The sequence below is a fragment of the Ascidiella aspersa genome, chromosome 1, assembly GCF_963924565.1.
Source record: "Ascidiella aspersa chromosome 1, kaAscAspe10.2, whole genome shotgun sequence".
Taxonomy (NCBI): Eukaryota; Metazoa; Chordata; class Ascidiacea; order Phlebobranchia; family Ascidiidae; genus Ascidiella; species Ascidiella aspersa.
In genome coordinates this window covers 3,147,653-3,166,512 of record NC_139447.1, presented here as the reverse complement: position 1 = coordinate 3,166,512, position 18,860 = coordinate 3,147,653, and the positions used below count along the sequence as shown (strand labels likewise).

Sequence of the window (18,860 nt, the reverse complement as noted above, 5' to 3'; positions counted from 1 at the left end):
CAATGCGTTTAAACTTTAAAGGGTTAATTTTTCAAAAGTCAAATTTTGTTATTAAACCAACGAACTAGGTTTGCCGATATGACTATTAGGCTTTGTACTTATTTTGGTGCCCATGCGTAGCCACTTCTTTCTGGAATTAGAGATAATTTACGCACAATCTCGTGCTGCTTTGTTCCACTATTATTTGCGTAGCTTTATTCACCCGATCCGTTAACAATTAGTGCATTTCTAAGCAAAAAGGTCTACGACAATTAGGGCATCCAATAGCAGAAAAGTCTAGACGTTATCAGCAGGGCTGGGGAGCCGGAGCCGGAGCTGGAACCAGAGCCCGGAGCTAAGCATTTTCTCTGGAGACAGAGCCGGAGTCGGAGCCATTGTTATTATTTTTGTGGAGCTAGAGCCGGAGCCGGAGCCATTTTTATTATTTTTGTGGAGCTGGAGCCGGAGCTGGAGCCATTTTTATTATTTTTGTGGAGCCGGAGCCGGAGCCCTTTTTATTATTTTTGTGGAGCTGGAGCCATTTTACAATTTGTGGTGCTAAAGCTAAGAAATTATATTTTGTTCCATCTCTAACGTTATTTAGCCAAAAGCAATTTTTAAAATTTGCCATTGAATAAGTGACTGGTGGCACCGGAGCTGGAGCCGGAGTCATTGGGTGTGTGTTTGATGGCTCCGAAGCTGGAGCCGGAGCCAAAGGATATGGGTTTTACTACTCCGGAGCTGGAGCCGGAGCCAAAGGATTGAGTTTTACGACTCCGGAGCTGGAGCCGGAGCCATTTAATAATTGCCTGATGGCTCCGGAGCTGGAGCTGGAGCCGGAGCTAATGCTATTTTACGGTGGCTCCCCAGCCCTGGTTATCAGGGGTCATTTTAGTAAAGTTAATTTCCTAATTTATTCTTTTTTTAGAGTCAACTCTGTTAAACCACCAGCTTTTTTATTATAAATTCACTTTATGTATTTTTTATATAGCTTAAATCTCTTTTTTATTGTCATACATGAGCGTTGTTGCTTGCCATATTCCGACCATTTCTTGACGCACTTCAACGTGGAAAAACAAAAGTAAACCTCTACAATAACAAAATAAGGAATTTTTTGGAGGGGGACATGAACGTTTTCAGAGATAACGCCAAGCTTAGTGGCGCAAAGAAAATTGCGATTATTGGGTTTATAAGGCAAATAGGTCGGTGTAAAGGTAAATAGATTCCACTATTGCTCGATATAATGAACTTCAAACCCAAAAAGGTCGAGTGGGTCGATGTCATCTTGACGTTTCGATACGAAGTTCTATCATCTTCAGTTAATTTCAACTATAGGACCGTAGGAACAGTTAGACATTAACTGATGATGATACAACCTGGTATAAAATCGTCTTAATTAAGATGATGCACCGATATGTGATATTATCTAACTTGATAACGAATTACAAAGTGGACCGCCTGGTCCACAATAAGCAATCCGTTGTTTGGCGGTGGGTTTAGGCACTCTGGAAAAAACTGTGAGTTTATTGGAATTGCAAAACCAGAAATATATATATTTTGTGCGGGGAAAATATTGCGTTCATTTGGTTTAATAGGCAAACGTTCTATTTGAAGATAAAGACATTTCCCTGTTGCACGATATAATGGAGTTTAGCCTGATAATGAATTGCAAAGCCAAAAAGGTCGGGTAGATTGACATCATCTTGATTAAGACGTTTTGATATGAGCTTGTATTATCTTCAGTTAATGTGACTGGAAAGTAGGCTAAATGAAAACATCGTACAACCTTTTACAAGTGATTTCAAAATGACTTGTTTACAGCACTGGCGAATGGTATAGCATTTTTCCAAACACTCTTTTCAAACATAACTTAACGAATACAGCCAAAATAAGAACAAACGGTCAAGTTGTCTAGCTTTACTTTTTAGAGTGATTAGTTCAGGTCTGCTAGAAAGTTATGATTGCATTTATTCCACTCTAATCTTACATAATAAGCAGAATTCTTAGAGATTCTTAAATACCTACCGCCACCCTGGAGTATGGGAAATGGCACCCCGGTTGAGAACCACTAAGTTAAAGCTCTGTGATACGGAAGGGAATTCTTGCAAAGTATAACTTAAGTTTGGCTCTACTAAAACCCGGCAGTCAACAAAACCAACTTAAAAAACGTCAACAACAACGCATATGTCTACTTACTGCGAAAACAGGATGTCGGCGTTGCATCCAAACTCCATACGCCGTCAGTACAAGTGCTGGTTATGATAGACGAACCGTCCCCGGGCGGGAACAAGGTACCTCCATTCAGGCAGGTGTAAGTCACCGAGTCCCCTTCGATGTGGGGCGCCATAGGTGCAACGAAAATAGAATTTTCAACATGTGTGGGATCGCTGGTACAACCTAGATGCATAGAAAGCAATATAAGTTTAGATTCACTTTGAGTTACCATGTGTACTCTTTTACGAAGATTTCTTCTCTTTTTTGAAGACAAATGAATGGACCCTAATATAATTATATTTTTATGAGTCATTTTGGCATAATACCTTGACCGAACAATTGAGATCTATTGTTTAACTTGGTTCGTGAACAAAATGATATAATAACACGTTTTCCTCGTTTGGGTTTTTTGGCTTTGACTTTTGATGAATATTCGTACAATTTAAAAAAAAATAGGCGTTAAAATCGTCAAAAGTAAAACGTCATTTGCATACATCAGTTGTTCTCCTTTTAAGGCGATGAAAATATGATAGACCTATACTAACTGAATTATTGGAATCCATTGAATTTAGTAGCATTGCAAGTCAAAGTTTGTTGTTCTTTAACCGGTTTGCAAAAACGTCGAGTCTATAACGCGGAATTCCAATCGGCTTTTGCGCCTGAATTTACAACGGGATTACAAGTAAGTTTGTGATTTATTTGTTTGTTTTCAAGATTGTTCGAGGTTTGCAAGCTGAACCTAAATATCTTTCGGCATTTAAAAAATATATTTGATTTTTTTGTAAAATAAAATTTTTGCTAAAAAGTTCATCATTCTGCCATACTGTGTTAAATGTTTATGTTTTGTTTTCTGTACGGTAATGCATTAAAGCTTACACAACAGCTTCAAATGGCCTTCGTTTAGATCAGGGTGGTCCAACTTCTTTTCATCGCGGGCCAAAAACAAGGTTTATTTTATCTTGCGGGCCAATGTTTTTAAATAGCGATTCTTACGCTTATTGCTGGCAAATTATACATAGTCTATGTCTATGGCATATATACTAACTTTATGGAATGTATACCTTTGTTCAGTTACGGAAGTTATGAAATAATTTCAACACCAAAAAATTAAAAAAACAAAAATTGAAGTGATATTGCCAGATTGAACCAAAGTTGACAGTTGGACCACGCTGGTTTAGATATTAAACTTATACCGAAAAGGAATAGGCTGTACCAAACAAGTTTTGTGCTCGCTGCACTACAGGGATTGCCATAACAAATAAACACTGATCGATGTTTCTTTACTTGCTGATTAATTTAAACGCCCCGAAGATTGGGTATTATGAAAAAATCTTTACGTGCCTGCGAACATTATTGAGCAATGTTGTAAGAGACAGGCGAAACAAAAGGTTTACTAACTTTGTCTTGCACAATGGTTCTCAACCTTTTTTCTTTCGTGGCCCATTTACGTTGCAAAAAAAAATTCTGTGGCCCAATAAATTTTTATGACAGAAAAAACTGTAAAATAGGTTTAGAACAAAACATAGCAGAACATATTTCAAAACACCTTAGTTATTCAACCGTGCATTAGTGAGATACTTGCGGCTGAACAATAAATTACATTCTTTTATATTTCCTCCCTAAGCCATTATTCCGGTAAAATTAAATATAGTGACACACGTGAAAAAAATCTAGCGTTTTAAAATTGGTCTGTGGCCCACCTTAAATATTCTTATGGCCCACTGGTTGCAAACCGCTGTTCTAGAACAAGGTTAGTCTTATTTGTGTCTTAAACCTGTGACTATAAACGACCTAAACTGTCAATTAGCGCCTAAACCCTAAACACGATTAAAACCCCCAAATTTTTTTACATCGTTCTCGCTGTAGCGACACTCGACAGCCGTTGTTCGTTTAACGCTCAAATCTACATAGGCCTTATAATCAGGGCCGCGAAGTCGGTTAAAATTAACTCCGGCCAAATGTGAGACACTTAAGTCTAGGTCAAGTCAAGTCATTTGAAAACAATGACTTAAGTGCAACAAAGTCAAGTCAATAACTTAAGTCATTTTAACAGTGTTAACTCCAAAATGTCTAAGAAGATAGGGAGCGAAGAACAACCAGCTTGACAACCTGCCTTGTGGTTTGTCTAGTTTGTCAAGTCTTAAGTGGATAAACTGCTCTAAGAACAAACTCAAACACTTCCCCGGTTTGTTTCAAATCAACCTCACAAACTACAATTTTTGAACTTTAATTTCAATTTGATAGAAGAATTCCTATCTTATCCTTAGTTAAATGTAACAAAAAAATATTGTTAAGTTTTTAAACCAGCTTAAAGTGTCAATAATACTTCCATTAGTACATTACGGAATTTTTTGGAAGCTATAATATACTTTTTTAACATGATGATGTGTTTTTTAACCTAGAAGTTAAAATATACTTTTGACCTAGTTAATATCTTCTTTAACGTCTAGCTAGATGCTTATAATATATTTTTTAAACAGAAGGATATGTTTTTTCACACTAAGCATCTCAAGTTGTCAAGATAGGTATAGGGAATAATACACATCAGGAGTTACCTAGTCATTGGAAGGTATGCAATGCAATAACGAAAAATATATTAGTATAAACAGTTCCAACAAACAACTTTAATGTAGTTTCTACACAACGTGAAATTAATAGAACATAATGTCATAAACACGTACAACAAAAACTTGTACTCAGTTCTACACGAAATGACTGATTTCTGGGAATAGAAATCAGAATTTAAATAGAAAGTTACAGCATTTTCCAACATATTTTACTATACCAAAATCTTAATTAATCTAATAAAACATGTGTTTTAGGGGATAGATCATATTATGTTAAAGGAAATCCCACCGTGATGTTATATTTTAGTTTGATTTCTTGTTCTTCATTTTTCGTTATTTCGTTACCTTGATTTTGCTTTTGCTACAAATGAAGCTCTATTTTTAAACACGATTCGCAATTCGACGTCGTAGTTTATTTAAAGACGAAAGCGGATTTAGCACGGCTGAAAAATAGGGGAAAAAACACAAATCGAAATAAAAGCGAGAAATCTTGCTCGAGATTTTGACGGACGATATGTAACAAGCCTTTACGGTGTACTGCTACGAAACATAACAACTCCCAAACCGTTGGGAGATTTCTAGGCACCCTTACGCGAAAATGGTTTGAGCACTAGACACAAATACGGCAGTTATTGATTGGCGGCTGCACTAGAAAGAGAAAGCTGATGCGAATGTTTCGATGGCAGTTGTCAGTACACGTCACTTGATCAACAAAAACGCACACACAGTCACACACACACACACACAGAAAATAGCGGGATAATAACGGTACATCAAAATTATGACGTTGTACAGGGGGTTTACGATAAAAGAACCTCTGTACGCTGACGGTTGACTGGCATTTGTCGTTTCATGGCCTTGACGTAAGCGGGAAAATTACGCCGATCACGTTTTCCCGTGTTTTTCTCCTGCGTAGATGTCTGGAGATAAAGGGGTTCACAACAGCACAGTGAAATAACATCAAGCGCAGCATTTGTACGAGTGGCGGGCGCTTCACTTGTAGAGGTCCAGCTCACCGAAGATGTTTCTACAACTTGCCGTGTGCTCGCTGGGCGGGCGGTCGCACTTTCGCGTGAGAGCCTTCTCTGCTGGGGAGAAGGATTCGAATGCTCGGGAGTACTCGCGATCAAAGGCGGCTGTGGACAAATCAGACGTTTTTTTATTTTTAAATTAATAAAATATTGGTACTGAAGTTACTGTAAGCGGCTAATCACAGAGAAAAAGAAGTGTGTTTTGTAACTTTTACTTACATTTTTTTGGCATATTAACTCAACTTACTGTAATAGTGGCCAATTAACAGAAGACAAGTATTATTTTGTAACTTTTCATGAAAACTCCAGCAAATCAGCAGAACTTACGGTAACAGCGGCTAGTTAAACAGGGGAAAAATTAAGTTTCAGTTAAAAAATCTTGGCAAATGAATTGAACTTAAGCGGCTATTCCATATATGCAGCTAAAAAAATGCACCCCTGTTGGAAACCACTGGACTAATATATACTATGATTTCTCTCGTCCTATAGATACAAATATGTATTGTTTTAATTTTTCCATTTTACCTCGGCAATGTCGCCGGTATCGAAATAAAATAAAGCGTCATAACTATTTTTACTGTACATAATGTTCCATTTAACTGTTGCGCGCCATTCAAACCCAGTTTTTGTAGACATTCACCGATATTACTTTTACGGACCGATGCCGATAATCCTCATAGCAACAATCGGAGATCATTCTAGGCATTATACCAAAAAACGACAGTCCGTCTTCAATGGTAGTTATGCATTCAGTTCGAGGAGAAATCTTCGAACGTTCGGATGTATACTCTAGGTCGAGGGGAAGTAGGGCAAGTTTTCGATGGCTTAGGTTAAGACATGTTGAAATCTTCTTTTAATTGCAGTACTAATTATTTCCAAAATTTCATCTATGCAACACTACACACCCTAAGTCAGTGCTCCCAAACCTTTTTAGCTCGCGAAGCACTTTTAATGCAAGCTTTATGGTGCGACCCACAATGAGATACGACCACATTGTTTAGCAATAATTTAAAATGCAACTAATTGGAAATAAGGTTAACAGTTACACAAAACTTGTATCTTTACTATAATCGCGTGCGTACTGAAAGAGTTTGTGCGACAAAACACATCTAATGATAATGCAATAATTTTCCGATTTGATAGAAAAATGTAACATTTAGAAAAGCTTCGCGACCCACTTGATGACGTAACTTTAAGACGTCATTCTAATGCAGGGGTGGGCAACCTTTTGCTGGTCGCGGGCCAAACCAACCTCAGCAAGTTCTTGGCGGGTCGTAATAAGTTTTAACAATTTTTTTTGTTATAAAAACGTGTGGTTTTTAATCCCTCTGAATCGGGGTCGGACCTAAATGTTTTATGCAATTGAATACAAATATGTATTTTATAGCAAAAACTTAACGCGCGAAGAGCGAAAAAAAAAATGTTTTTGTTTGGTTTAAATTGCCTTTCAATTTGCAAGAAGACGGGGCGCATTTCGCACACACAAAAGTTAAATTAGACACATTTCATTTCTGATACCCTTTGGTGTAATTTTTATCATACAAGACGGAATTCAAGAGAAAAGATTATAAAGTTTAAGTTGGAGAAACTTTGATTTTAGAGAGTTCCTTGCTACGATTAGTTTCCACTTTGATAGTTTTTATGCGCACGGCCCTTTGGTCTTAAAAGACCACTTTTTTTGCATTTTGAAATAAGGCGAATTTTTTTTGCTTTTTCGTATGGTTAAAAAAGTTGAAATTATGATGCATGGCCTTGTGTCTAAGTTTGAAAAAGAGGTCGCGGGCTGATTTTCACTGGCGGGCCGGATCCGGCCCGCGGGCTGTAGGTTGCCGACCCCTGTTGTAATGCTTCGAACTCAAAGCAAATATACTGAATCCGCCATGTTTTCGTAGTGGGCCTTCAGTTGCTGTGAAATGAGTATTTTGGGCCGCGACAAAAATGTTTGCAGACCACTGACTTATACCAAAGAAATCATAAACGGGATTATTTGTTGAAATTGAAATAGTGACAAGGGGTGCTGATATTGCGCAGTTAGCCTATGGGTAAGCTTATTCGCATTATAATCGGATGAAAAAAATTGCAGTAAACAGAGCTTGCTCCTAATGGAAAGACATAGCTACTCGTAACAGATCAAGCATCTTACCCGTATTAACAATAATGGTTTTGCTATAATTTAAAAATACATTTTTGAAAGAAGAGCTATATTACATCCTTACAAAACTACATTCCCTAAATTATGCTACAACTGCTTGGACTGTAATAAAAGATGGATTTTGTTTTGACACAAAATACACATTATGACAGAATTTACAATTTTGGCAGATTATTATTTTAATCCGTATCTGCATATCATATCAAATGTTTCAGTGTAATTTAATCGTAAATTGGCAAATTAAACGCATTTAATCACACTTGCAGCCGTAAAATTACCATTCAAAAAAACTTGTTTCAAAGCGTTGTTTGTTCCCTTGGCAACTTAACATGAAAGCGACACGCTGCATCTATTGCGTGTCGCGTTTCTCATAGATTTGTAATTTATAAAACGTAATTTCCATAGAAAAGTATCAACAGATATGTCTATTAAAAATATAAATTTAGTTATAAAACCACTTGAAGAGTCCACAAAATTAAAAAAAACTTATGTAAAACTGCAATAGGCACATCTGCGCCAAATGCCAAAACTTTTACAAAACTTGAAAGCGCTAATCGCAATCTACTCGAAATGAAGGTTGTTGCAGTCGAATGTTATTCTACGGGATGTTTCAAAGGGCAGGAAACCAAAATTGACACAAAGTCTGTCACGTTATACAGTTAATGCCAAATGCCAAGGTTTACACCTGCCTGACACGCCTGGCACTATCATCACCCCAGGCAATGACTGTCCAATTTGGAGTTCTATGTTGCAACCCGTAAATTGTAAACGCGTGTAATCGATTAGCGGGCAAAATTGAAGCGACGCTACAATAATAAAACGTGGCCACAAATTAGACGTGTCTGTCGTCAACCCTTTACTCGTCAATCACGTTTACTGACACTTTATTTCCCTTTGGCAAAAAACGACCTCGGCATTTAGTTAGCAGTTAAGGCATTTAAATCGCACCTATATTTAGTGAGGCATTTACACAAAAAGAGATTTCTTAAATGTTTTTAGGAAACCTCTTATCTCTGTAATACGAGATTAGTTTTGTGTTGTAAATGAAAAAGAAAACAATTAAAATTGAAGGTGGCATCCTATTTTTAATTTGAGTTTTAGGTATGTGTTTCGCAATTTGCATTAACGAGATGACAAAATCACAAACAAAAAATCGAAAAAAATGCCCAAACAGAAACCTTTTTTCATATATATTTAACCCATTTGTTTAACGTAAACGTCGATACAGTTTTAAAAGAGCTCAAAACTTCAACAAAACTTACAAAGCTCAAAATGGAAAACCTGTGTCGAGGTACACGTTTTTTTCAAATGTTGATAAATTAAAAAAGAATGAATCGCAAGCATAAACTTGTTTCCTTAACAGCAAAACGTTACATTAACGTTAACTATCGAAAGTAACTATCGCATTGCAAAGGAATAGCCTATAGCTATTGGTTGATATCCATTTTACTTGTTTATATTTGATTTTCTGCCACAGTTATTAACATGTGTGAGATCATTTAATTTCACAAAAATATAATGTATAGCATTTATCGAAAAGCGTTCTTTTTACTTGTGACAAAAAAAGTAGCTTTTTTGCTGTTTGTAAGCTATCAAAGACCGCGTTTATTTAAAGAATTACGTTTTGTAAAAAGGCATAGCATATATTCGAAAATATTCAAATTAAAGAAACGTGCATTGAAAATTCATAGAATTCAATGTATGACATTCCGTATGCTTTTTCAGAAAATGAAAATTGGTAACACTTTGCTGATTGTAAAATATCAGAGAACGATTTGTAAACGAAAAATCACAGCATTTAATGGATGACAGTCCGTTTGGTCTTTAGAAAAAATCGCAAACATTTTGCGTCCGTAATGTCAAAAAAATGAAAGTTAACATTTTGCTAAACGAACTAAGTATTTTAAAGGCATAGAATTTGTCTGAAAACGGCCAACTTACCCGCGCATTAAAAATGTCTCTTTTCAGGTTCCGTGTGCAAAATATCGTATTCGCGGTTTTCCCTCTGGGCTTAGGCAGCCGACCAAGAAACTATCCACGTCCAATAACGAGCCAAATCAAACTAATAATAATATCCTTGCGTATAGGTTAATATTGACGCCATAAAGCTTTCGTGCGATCTCCGGCCGTGCTAGGTCAGTGTTAGGGCGTGGAAGGTTAAGCACGTAAATAGGAAAACGGCAAAGTGCAGCGGGCGTCGACTTAAAGCACTGATGAGCGTTATGGACGGGTGGGAAAAAAGGAACAAGATTTTGCACGACAAGCAGCCAGGTCACCCTTTTCCCAAAGCTATAGCTGAACGAGTTCTCTCAGTTGTGCTTGGAGCTTACAGCCGAACACAGCAAAAGCCACAGCAGCAGTGGGAGTTACTGTAGCGTCATGAGGACGATACACAGGGTCCTTGGATTTATTTTGATCGCTTTAGAGCTATGCAGCGTCGCCAGGGCGGCCTTGACTTGCGATTTGTCGATTGTCAGTCGTCGAAGATGCGGAGGAAGTAATAACATACTGGAATCGGCTTGTTTGAGTTTGTAAGTTCCGTTTGTTTTTCGTTTTAAGTGCGTAGCTTGATAGGTCTGTTGGTTAATGCCAGGAGTCGAAATAGTTTAAAAATCTATTTTTTTTCGAGCACAAAATTGCAGAAAGCAAAATTTTAACCTAAACAAATACTTTTTTATTATAGCCCATATAAGTATGACGATTAAGAGAAAAATAGATAAAAAAAAAAAAAAAAAATTACCAAAAAAGTTTTGTTTGCGAGATGAACAGTAGCGGCAATTTGAAAAATTCCTTCAACTTTCCTCGGGCAGATATTTTTACGTTTTTTTAATAACAAGGAGGCCGAAATAAAAACGTTTTTTTTTAGATACATACTGTAGGGTTGCCGATGATATTGGATCGGATATGATACCTGATATATATAATCTCTTATTTGCTAAAAAAAAATAGATAGATATATTGTACCAACTAGTCCATACAGCCGTGTATACAGTGAACTCCACTCAGTCCATAAACTAGGGTTCCTCTCCGGGAATGTTTCGAATTACCAATCCCGAATCCCGGGAATTTTTTGTTAATACCGGTTATTCGGCAACATAGCAAAACTTAAAAAAAAATTTTGTCGAAAATTTTTGTCGTTTTTAACTGATATAAAGAAAAAAAGATTACCAACCCTGCATGAGTTGCTTTATTTGCGCTTACCAGCGAAATAACTTAATTAAATTTATTCTACCAAAAAATGTGTTTTTTTTAATAAAAACAAATAAGGGTGCTGACTTTAATACGAGAAGGTCTTGTAAGATTGCAGAAGCAAGATACAGAAGATAAATGAGCTTAATTAAATCTTTGGAGCTAATATAAAATAATTTTAAACGGCATAATGACGTATAGTTTTAGGTATAATTTTTTGTCAGGAATCCCGAGATTCCTGGGAATTTTAATTTTTCAATCCCGTTTCCCGGGAGTGAAAAAAATCCGGGAAAAAGAGAAACCCTAACCTGATAGCAAGTGGTTGTATCGGTATTTATCCGATACTAGGGTGGTATCGGCGCCGATTTGATAGCAAATTAATATTTCAATTTCGATCATGATTTGCGATCCAGAGAAGTGATCTAATTTTAAAAGGCGAATTTATGGAAACACATAGTATAGGTTAAAAACTCGACATAACTCAACTTATTAACGCTAAATTAAACAAATTGTGGACTAATGTCGTAGAAAAAACCATTACTGTTTTACTTTTAATAGTGATGACGTAATTTGGTGTCACATCGAATCGCGATACTTTTTGCCAAAATATCGGGTATCGGTATCGCAATATCGGCTATCGGAATATGTTCCGAAATATTCCGAAAATTGTTTTGTGTAGCAATACAGGTGGCAATTAAATTCCGACATTTTTCGCCGCCACTGTTACGGAATAGACTCTTATGATAACCGCAAAAGGCCTAAATAGAAATAAAAGAGTATAGTATTTTAGTACTTCTGAGAACGTTATTTTATAAAATTGAAAGATGCAAGAATATATATATACTTTAGACTTTCTTGTCTCAGATATATTGCTACCATTCGAAGTCATTGTCGTCATTAACGTGCTTTAGGGCGAGGAGATATCTTCTTTTTTACATATTCAGTTTGCATGCAAGAATATATTTACAAATGGAGGGCGATAAACATTACCATTATAGGTCGGAGGAATTTTGCAATAAAAATTCTTATATAATTGACTTTGGAAAATATTCCGAAATACGCATTGTGCTAACATTCAATGAAATCGTTGGCCTCATTTACTAAAGAAGTGTACGCGGAACATTTGGCACCATTTGAATGGCAGTTACCTTTTGATACGATTAATTATTGCCTACACAGTGCATTCACGGAAACCGGAAGATTAGATCAAGCCAAAATTCCACCTCGCTACACGCTAAAACACCTCGCGGCTGATTTTATGCCAACTTGGCAGGGCGGAACCTTGGCTGACTATACGTGGTCTTTATGCGCCAAACACGATTTGCCCTTTAGGGCTTTTTGCTTGCCTATAGGGCAGCGTGGATGGTTTATCTTTGTTTAAAAACCACGAGTTGAGATGGCCGTAAAGATCAGCCCAAATCGCCCCCTTTTTTGTGTGTTTTGATGTTATTACGAGCGACCGTACGCGAGCAAATATCGTGCCTGGCGCAAGGCGATTTTCACAAACGGATGACATTTATAAGACGCACCTCTTTTTTGCTGAGATTCGTGGGCGCTGGTTCGCTCAAAATCGAGCCCCTAGGCGCTATTTACACCCGTTTAGGTTTTCGTCGGAGTTGACGGAAGAATCTTAACACAGTTTATTTATTGAAACAGATAAAACATGAAATCATTTCTTAAAATCTTTCAAATATATATTACGCCTTTAAGGCTTCGTCAGTTTCTGTACAAAGAACAATCACATAAAATCTTTGGATACGAAGACAAGAATCTTTCTTTCACATTTTATTGTCCGCGGGAAATCCTTACTTTTCTAAAGTGTTTCAGTTTAGTTAACGGAAGGGTTTCACTTTTTTATTACGAAGGCACAAATTTTGATAAATCTTTTGTAAGTTTTTCTTTATTTCGTGTTAAAATTAACAACCAAGGAGAGATATGTAAACTACTCCGTAAAAATTAAGATAGTTAATGTTATATAAATCAAAAACAGCTCCTCTGGTAATTGTAATTGTTAACCAACGTTTCGGCAACCTATACAAGTTGCCTTCGTCAGGGTGAATGACACTGAACGCTCGTACAATAAATGGAAAGGAAAAAAAGAAAAAAACAGATTTTACTAAAGAAGTCGGCTTGTATAGGTTGCCGAAACGTTGGTTAACAATTACAATTACCAGAGGAGCTGTTTTTGATTTATATTACCATGCCTGGTAGCAACAGTTTATTTAGTTAATGTTAAACACACAACTCTCTTTTCATTAATCAAGGATAACCAGCAGAATGATATGGTTTTCGTATAATAACAATAAGGCCCTAAACATACAACCCCTAATCACTTAAATAAAGGAAAATAGTACGAACTGTAAGAACCAATTTATTGATTTTATGAACTACCATGACTAATCAAAAGACTGACTGTTAATGCAAAAGGAAAATTTGGACTATACCTACCATTTTCAAAAAAATTCTTAGCCTTTTAATAAAAAAACAAATCTAATGATGGCATGGGGTATCGTCGAAACATTTGTCAACAGCAAAATGTCGATTTTAACATATAATGGCTTTAGTACTTTTATTATAATTATTAAGAAAAACGTGTATTGTGTTTCTACGACTTAACCTTTAATTAAATTATCTTACAAACAGAATTTAGAGTAGGGATTTGTCAGCTAATACAACCTTCATTCATATTAATATATCATAATATCGAAGCCAAAATACACAAAGTAAAATTGGCCAAACACAATAAACTAAAACAGAGCAAATTCAAGAAACATGATGCTTATTATATAAAATGAACGTTATCAAAATACAAATCCCTTCACCCATTATATAATATCAACCTTTACTCATTGTGAAAGATGAATTAGTCACGAACACGCGTGAAACAAAAATCGGCGATTGCCGATCAACTTTTTGCGGTTGGCGGTAGACCGCCGTCGGGCAAAGCACTGAGTTTTTGGGCTCGGTACCGCTAAGAACGGAACGGGTGACGCGGGCGGCACCGTCGGGCGGTTTGTCTGCGTCGCCGCCAAGTTTGCCTTTCACTGCACGCAATTGCGGGGTGCTGGCCAAAAGGCGGTAAAGTTTTATTCTAAGCGTTTTGGCAATTCGAGGTCCAGTCAGAGGCCTGTGATGCTTCCGTGCAAGTTCTTAAACTTTTATTTTTTTCAGAAATCTGCTGATTTCGGTCCAATAATGTGAAGTGTAATAGAGTCTACATTCAGTGCACAACCGTTTTACTTTTAATTAAACTCTTCTTAAAATGTATTTCTTCTTAAATATACACTACTGTTATCATGGAACCCCTAAAATCAGTTCACCAACCCCCAAGGGGTACATGGACCCCAGTTTAAGAACCCCTGCTTTAGAGTCAAAAAAATAATCGCCCTGTTACACATTATTGTTATAATGCTTCAGGCAGCTTAGAAAAGTGGCCTGTGGGGTTCAATGAACGATTCTGTTCTTTTATGATTCCACAGCGTTTGTTCTTCCTGTTGAAATGGATTCGGAACCAAGGTTTTATAAAACATCAAATTAATAAAACGCATAAACAACTGTAAATAAAGAATAAATATCAAAACCCACACGCTTTGTAGACATTTCGAATAAATGTTAGGTTAATGGTTTAAAGTTGTAGTTAGAAGTAAAAAGAATATCAAGGCCAATACAGAAATACGTAACAAATTAAAGAAATGAATATTTATTCGATACATTTAAGAAATATGACCTATACTCAAATTCATTCTACGACTGACTACAACCCCTAGCTAATATTATCAAAAATAAATGAAAAATTATATATTCTTTACAATTTGTTAAAAAAAATTAAACCACAAAAGTAAAGTCGGTATTCTGCATTAGGGGTCATTTGTTCCTTATTTCGCTTGAAATTGTCCCAACAAACGTATTTGGCGCTTTTCATAACTATAATTTTAAATTCAACGATCTAAATCATCTCAATTATGTTTACAAACCTGGTTATATGATTCTCCTCTTACCTCATTAGCGAATCTTTACGGTAAATACTTTAGAGAATAAAAGATAGTGGGCTTAAATGCGGGATACCAGTGATTGCACTTGTACACACTTGTGCTAAAGGATTAAGCGCGTTACCAAGAAATGACTGTAATATTGTAATAACCACTAACAGCTGAGAAGGTCAATATTTAATCTCCACATCCGGCTGAAGAACACCAATTTATGAATGCTAGATCGTTTTACTGGCATGCCATAATAACCGGTTTTAGAAAATCTTTATTTAATTAATTGCATAGTTTTGTTTTATCTACAAAAATTATTTGCTGTATTTCAATAGTGTTTACAAAAAAACTTGCGAATACATAGGCCAGGATACTGAAAAAATGCAACTGGTTTATGTAGGATTTAAGCGATGAGGCATTTCGGTTTGATTTTTGGCCACAATTCGCAATCGGTAGAAAACACTATTTACTTAGAGCAGGGGTCGGCAACGTCCGGCTCGCCGATGTAATTCATCCGGCCCGCCGCCTCTTTGACAAATTAGACACGAGTCCATTTCACATACTTTTTGACTATTTTAACTACGTAAGTGGAAAAATTGTTCGGGCTTCGCGCGAATCATCATTTTCCGTCCGGTTTGTTTACGTTTCTATGCTGTTGTCACCTAGATCAGCATTCCTTTACTTTTGCGCCGTGAAAGGCAGCTAAGTGCGTCACGGAAAAACGGAAAATTTGTTCAAAATATTGAACATAGATTTTTTAAGAAAAGCCGGTATACCCCCCAAAAAACGCTTGCGCTGACTTGAAAGGTTAACAAACACTGAGCTAGATTAACTTTAAATGTTATTGCGTTTCCTCAAAGTAGTTTTATTACACCTTTCATTAGTAGCCTAGTAGCCTATGGATGACGACGTGTGAACTCGAATTTTAAACCAAACAAACGCTTTTTGTCACGCTTTGCACCAACACTTTACTGCCTCCTTAAACGTAATTAAACACGTTTTCAAGTGCAAATAAGTTGCGAGACCCAGATGATTCATCGTTGTTCTAACATGAAAATCACACAATTCTTAGTTATCATTTTGTGCGGCCCGCAGAGATCTTTCTGAGTTTGGTTTTGGCCCGCGACTAGAAAAAGGTTGCCGACCCCTGACTTAGAGGAATCAGGTGGCACTGTATAAAGAAAAATTGTATTTCATTCTCGACAAGCTTTCGCACTACCGTACTTCATCAGGTCAAAGTATAAAACCATTTACTTAAATTGCAATCCAACATAACGTCATATACAATGTTACCTAGAACGTCCCCTTACAGTGCCCATTAAAAGTTATATAAAAACTAGAAAAGCCCTGTGCTAACTTGTTGTCGTATTTTGTCCCACTACCAATACCCAGATTTTTCGGCAAAATTTTTAGCGTACAAACCGATACCAAGTGACGTCATTACTGTGATCTTTTCGAGTATAAATTTACTAATTTCTGCGCAATGTAGCCTACCTTTTATGGTGTAAAACACTGCGTGATTACCAAGGCCCTCTGAATAACAACAGTGCAATATTTAAAACAACGAACACTGAACTTATGTAGAACACTCCCTAATGATTGGTTTTAAAGATTAGAACAGTGGTTCACGAACCGCGGCGTGTAAGGAAGTTTTAAGGTCGTAGTAAGGATATCAAATCCCATACAGAAGAATAGGTTGCATAATGAACGTTTTGAATGTATAACATTTTGACCGAAACGGTCCCCAAATTTCTCCAGCGGTTTCACAAATTTTGGACTTGCAACTTTTTGGTATTTCAATGAAACACTTGCGGTCTCTTAAAACTACTTAGCGGTCACCCAAACCAAACCTTAAAAAAAAACTGCCTGCTTCCGTATGGGCTCTGATATTCCTATTATGTTTTACTGCCTCCAGCATTTATGCTCCAAAGTTTTAAGGAACTCGGTAAAAGTATTTCTTTTGTTTACTGATAAATTTTGTTAGCTGAAGCCGTCGCTTTTGATAATATATATATTTTTTCTTTAAGTAATATAGTGTGTTAAGTGGCTAACTTTAAGTTGCCCTATAAAATTTAAAGCCTAAAATTATTTCTGGATAGCAAAATGGTTTTACCAGGTGAAAAACTTAAAACAATGGGTTAGAACTTCTTTATAGATTAAATTATACAATTTTTTTTATTAATTCGGTAAATTTAATTATATAAGGTTTCTTCTGACAAATATGTGTTTAGCGCCGACGTTTCGATAACCTATACGGGTGATCTTCTTCAGGGCCAAAGACTTGTAACTTTACAGAAGGCTTACTATATAAGCCTGGCAGCAACAGCAATTCGGTAAAGTTATCGTGTTTGTGTCTTTTCAGAGGCTGTTGTTACAACAGGAGGGTTACGCTGACGAATCCTCTGCGATGCTACAGAAAAAGTAAGCTTTGTGTAATGTATATAACCTGCTTGCTTTTTCGCGATGCGTATAAACTATATATAGGACTGCTTGAATAAACTTGGGCGAACTTGGCGAGCCGATATTTTCTCGGGGCAATATTTCCAAAGTTGTGACATTACAGAGTTAAAATTTTTACACAGTTCGTATTGGGTACACCTTAGCAGCAAACAAACTGTTAGCAAAAAAATATTTATAAATATGAATATTAATCTTCAGCGATATTGCCTTTAATGGTCCAGCCAAAAAGTTCAAGCTTTAACGATTTAAACTAGGAGGCACCATTGAATGGCGAAATTTCCGGCTCATTGAAAAGTTAAATAACTGTCGTGGTTTTACTATTGGAAAAACTAACAAATCTCTTTGTGTTTTCAAAACTCTCTCGATATATTTTTTGGCACTCTTGAAGTATTTCAAAGTATTTAGATGCTCTGAGCAGGCAAAATATTGTTCTATAACCTGAAGATTACAGAAATTATAGTTGAGTAAGGACGATCGAATGTCAGATAATTTAAATTAGTTTCATATACTTGAATAACTTAGTTCGAGTTAAATATAATTATTGAGCAAAAACTATAGTGTGTTTAGGAAATTCTAATTAAGTTTACAATTTTATTGAATTTTAATTTGGATTAGCATCTGACAAACTCTTATCCCCGTTTTATCTTCAGGATAGGGAGAAATGTCGTTGGCTGGTGTAAAATAAATAATTTTGCACTTTGCGTCTGGCCTGGGGACAGAGTTTGTTGACAGTTAGTTTAAGCAAACTGGAATGAAAATAAAAGCTGGTACTGCTGCCTTTCCAATGGGGATGTCTAAAAATATCGAAACGGAGCAGATACCTGCCAAGTGATGATATCGGAACTCGTCCGATACTAGGGTGGTGCTCGTCCGATACTAGAGATAATCCTATACCAAATTAATAAAGCTATTTTAACCATGATTTGGCACCCAATGCAGGGATTTCTACTGTTAAAAGTAAATTCATCACTAGTGCGATTATTTTTTAACCTAGAAAATGGGAAATTTGACTCAAAAATACTTTATTTTGACAAAATTTTGACCAGTTAGAAATATATTGATTTGAATAACCTAGGCGTCGTTATTCACACGTTTTTATACCGAAAATTGCTCAAAATAAAGATATAATACGGTTAAAATGACTTTGAACATAAATCAAAACTAAATTTAACTTTAAATTTCAAAACAACTTCACGAGCAATTTCAAAAAGCTGACTTTAGTTTTTTTTTAATTTTGTAAACGATTTTCTTCGATTTTTGACTTGAAAAAATTTTGAGAAATTTTGAC

At 36.2% G+C, this 18,860-nt stretch overlaps 1 protein-coding gene across 1 annotated transcript in view; it reads left to right on the top strand.

Moving 5' to 3' along the window:
- The first annotated feature begins 10,254 nt into the window (after nucleotides 1–10,254).
- The window catches only part of LOC146166570 (CUB and sushi domain-containing protein 1-like), a 30,082-nt gene continuing 21,476 nt past the window's right edge, over nucleotides 10,255–18,860 (top strand). Inside the window, exons 1-2 of the mRNA XM_083390025.1 lie at nucleotides 10,255–10,474; nucleotides 17,475–17,533. Coding sequence (XP_083246151.1) covers nucleotides 10,323–10,474; nucleotides 17,475–17,533 — 211 coding nt within the window. The 5' untranslated portion in view covers nucleotides 10,255–10,322. The remainder of the gene's footprint in view (nucleotides 10,475–17,474; nucleotides 17,534–18,860) is intronic.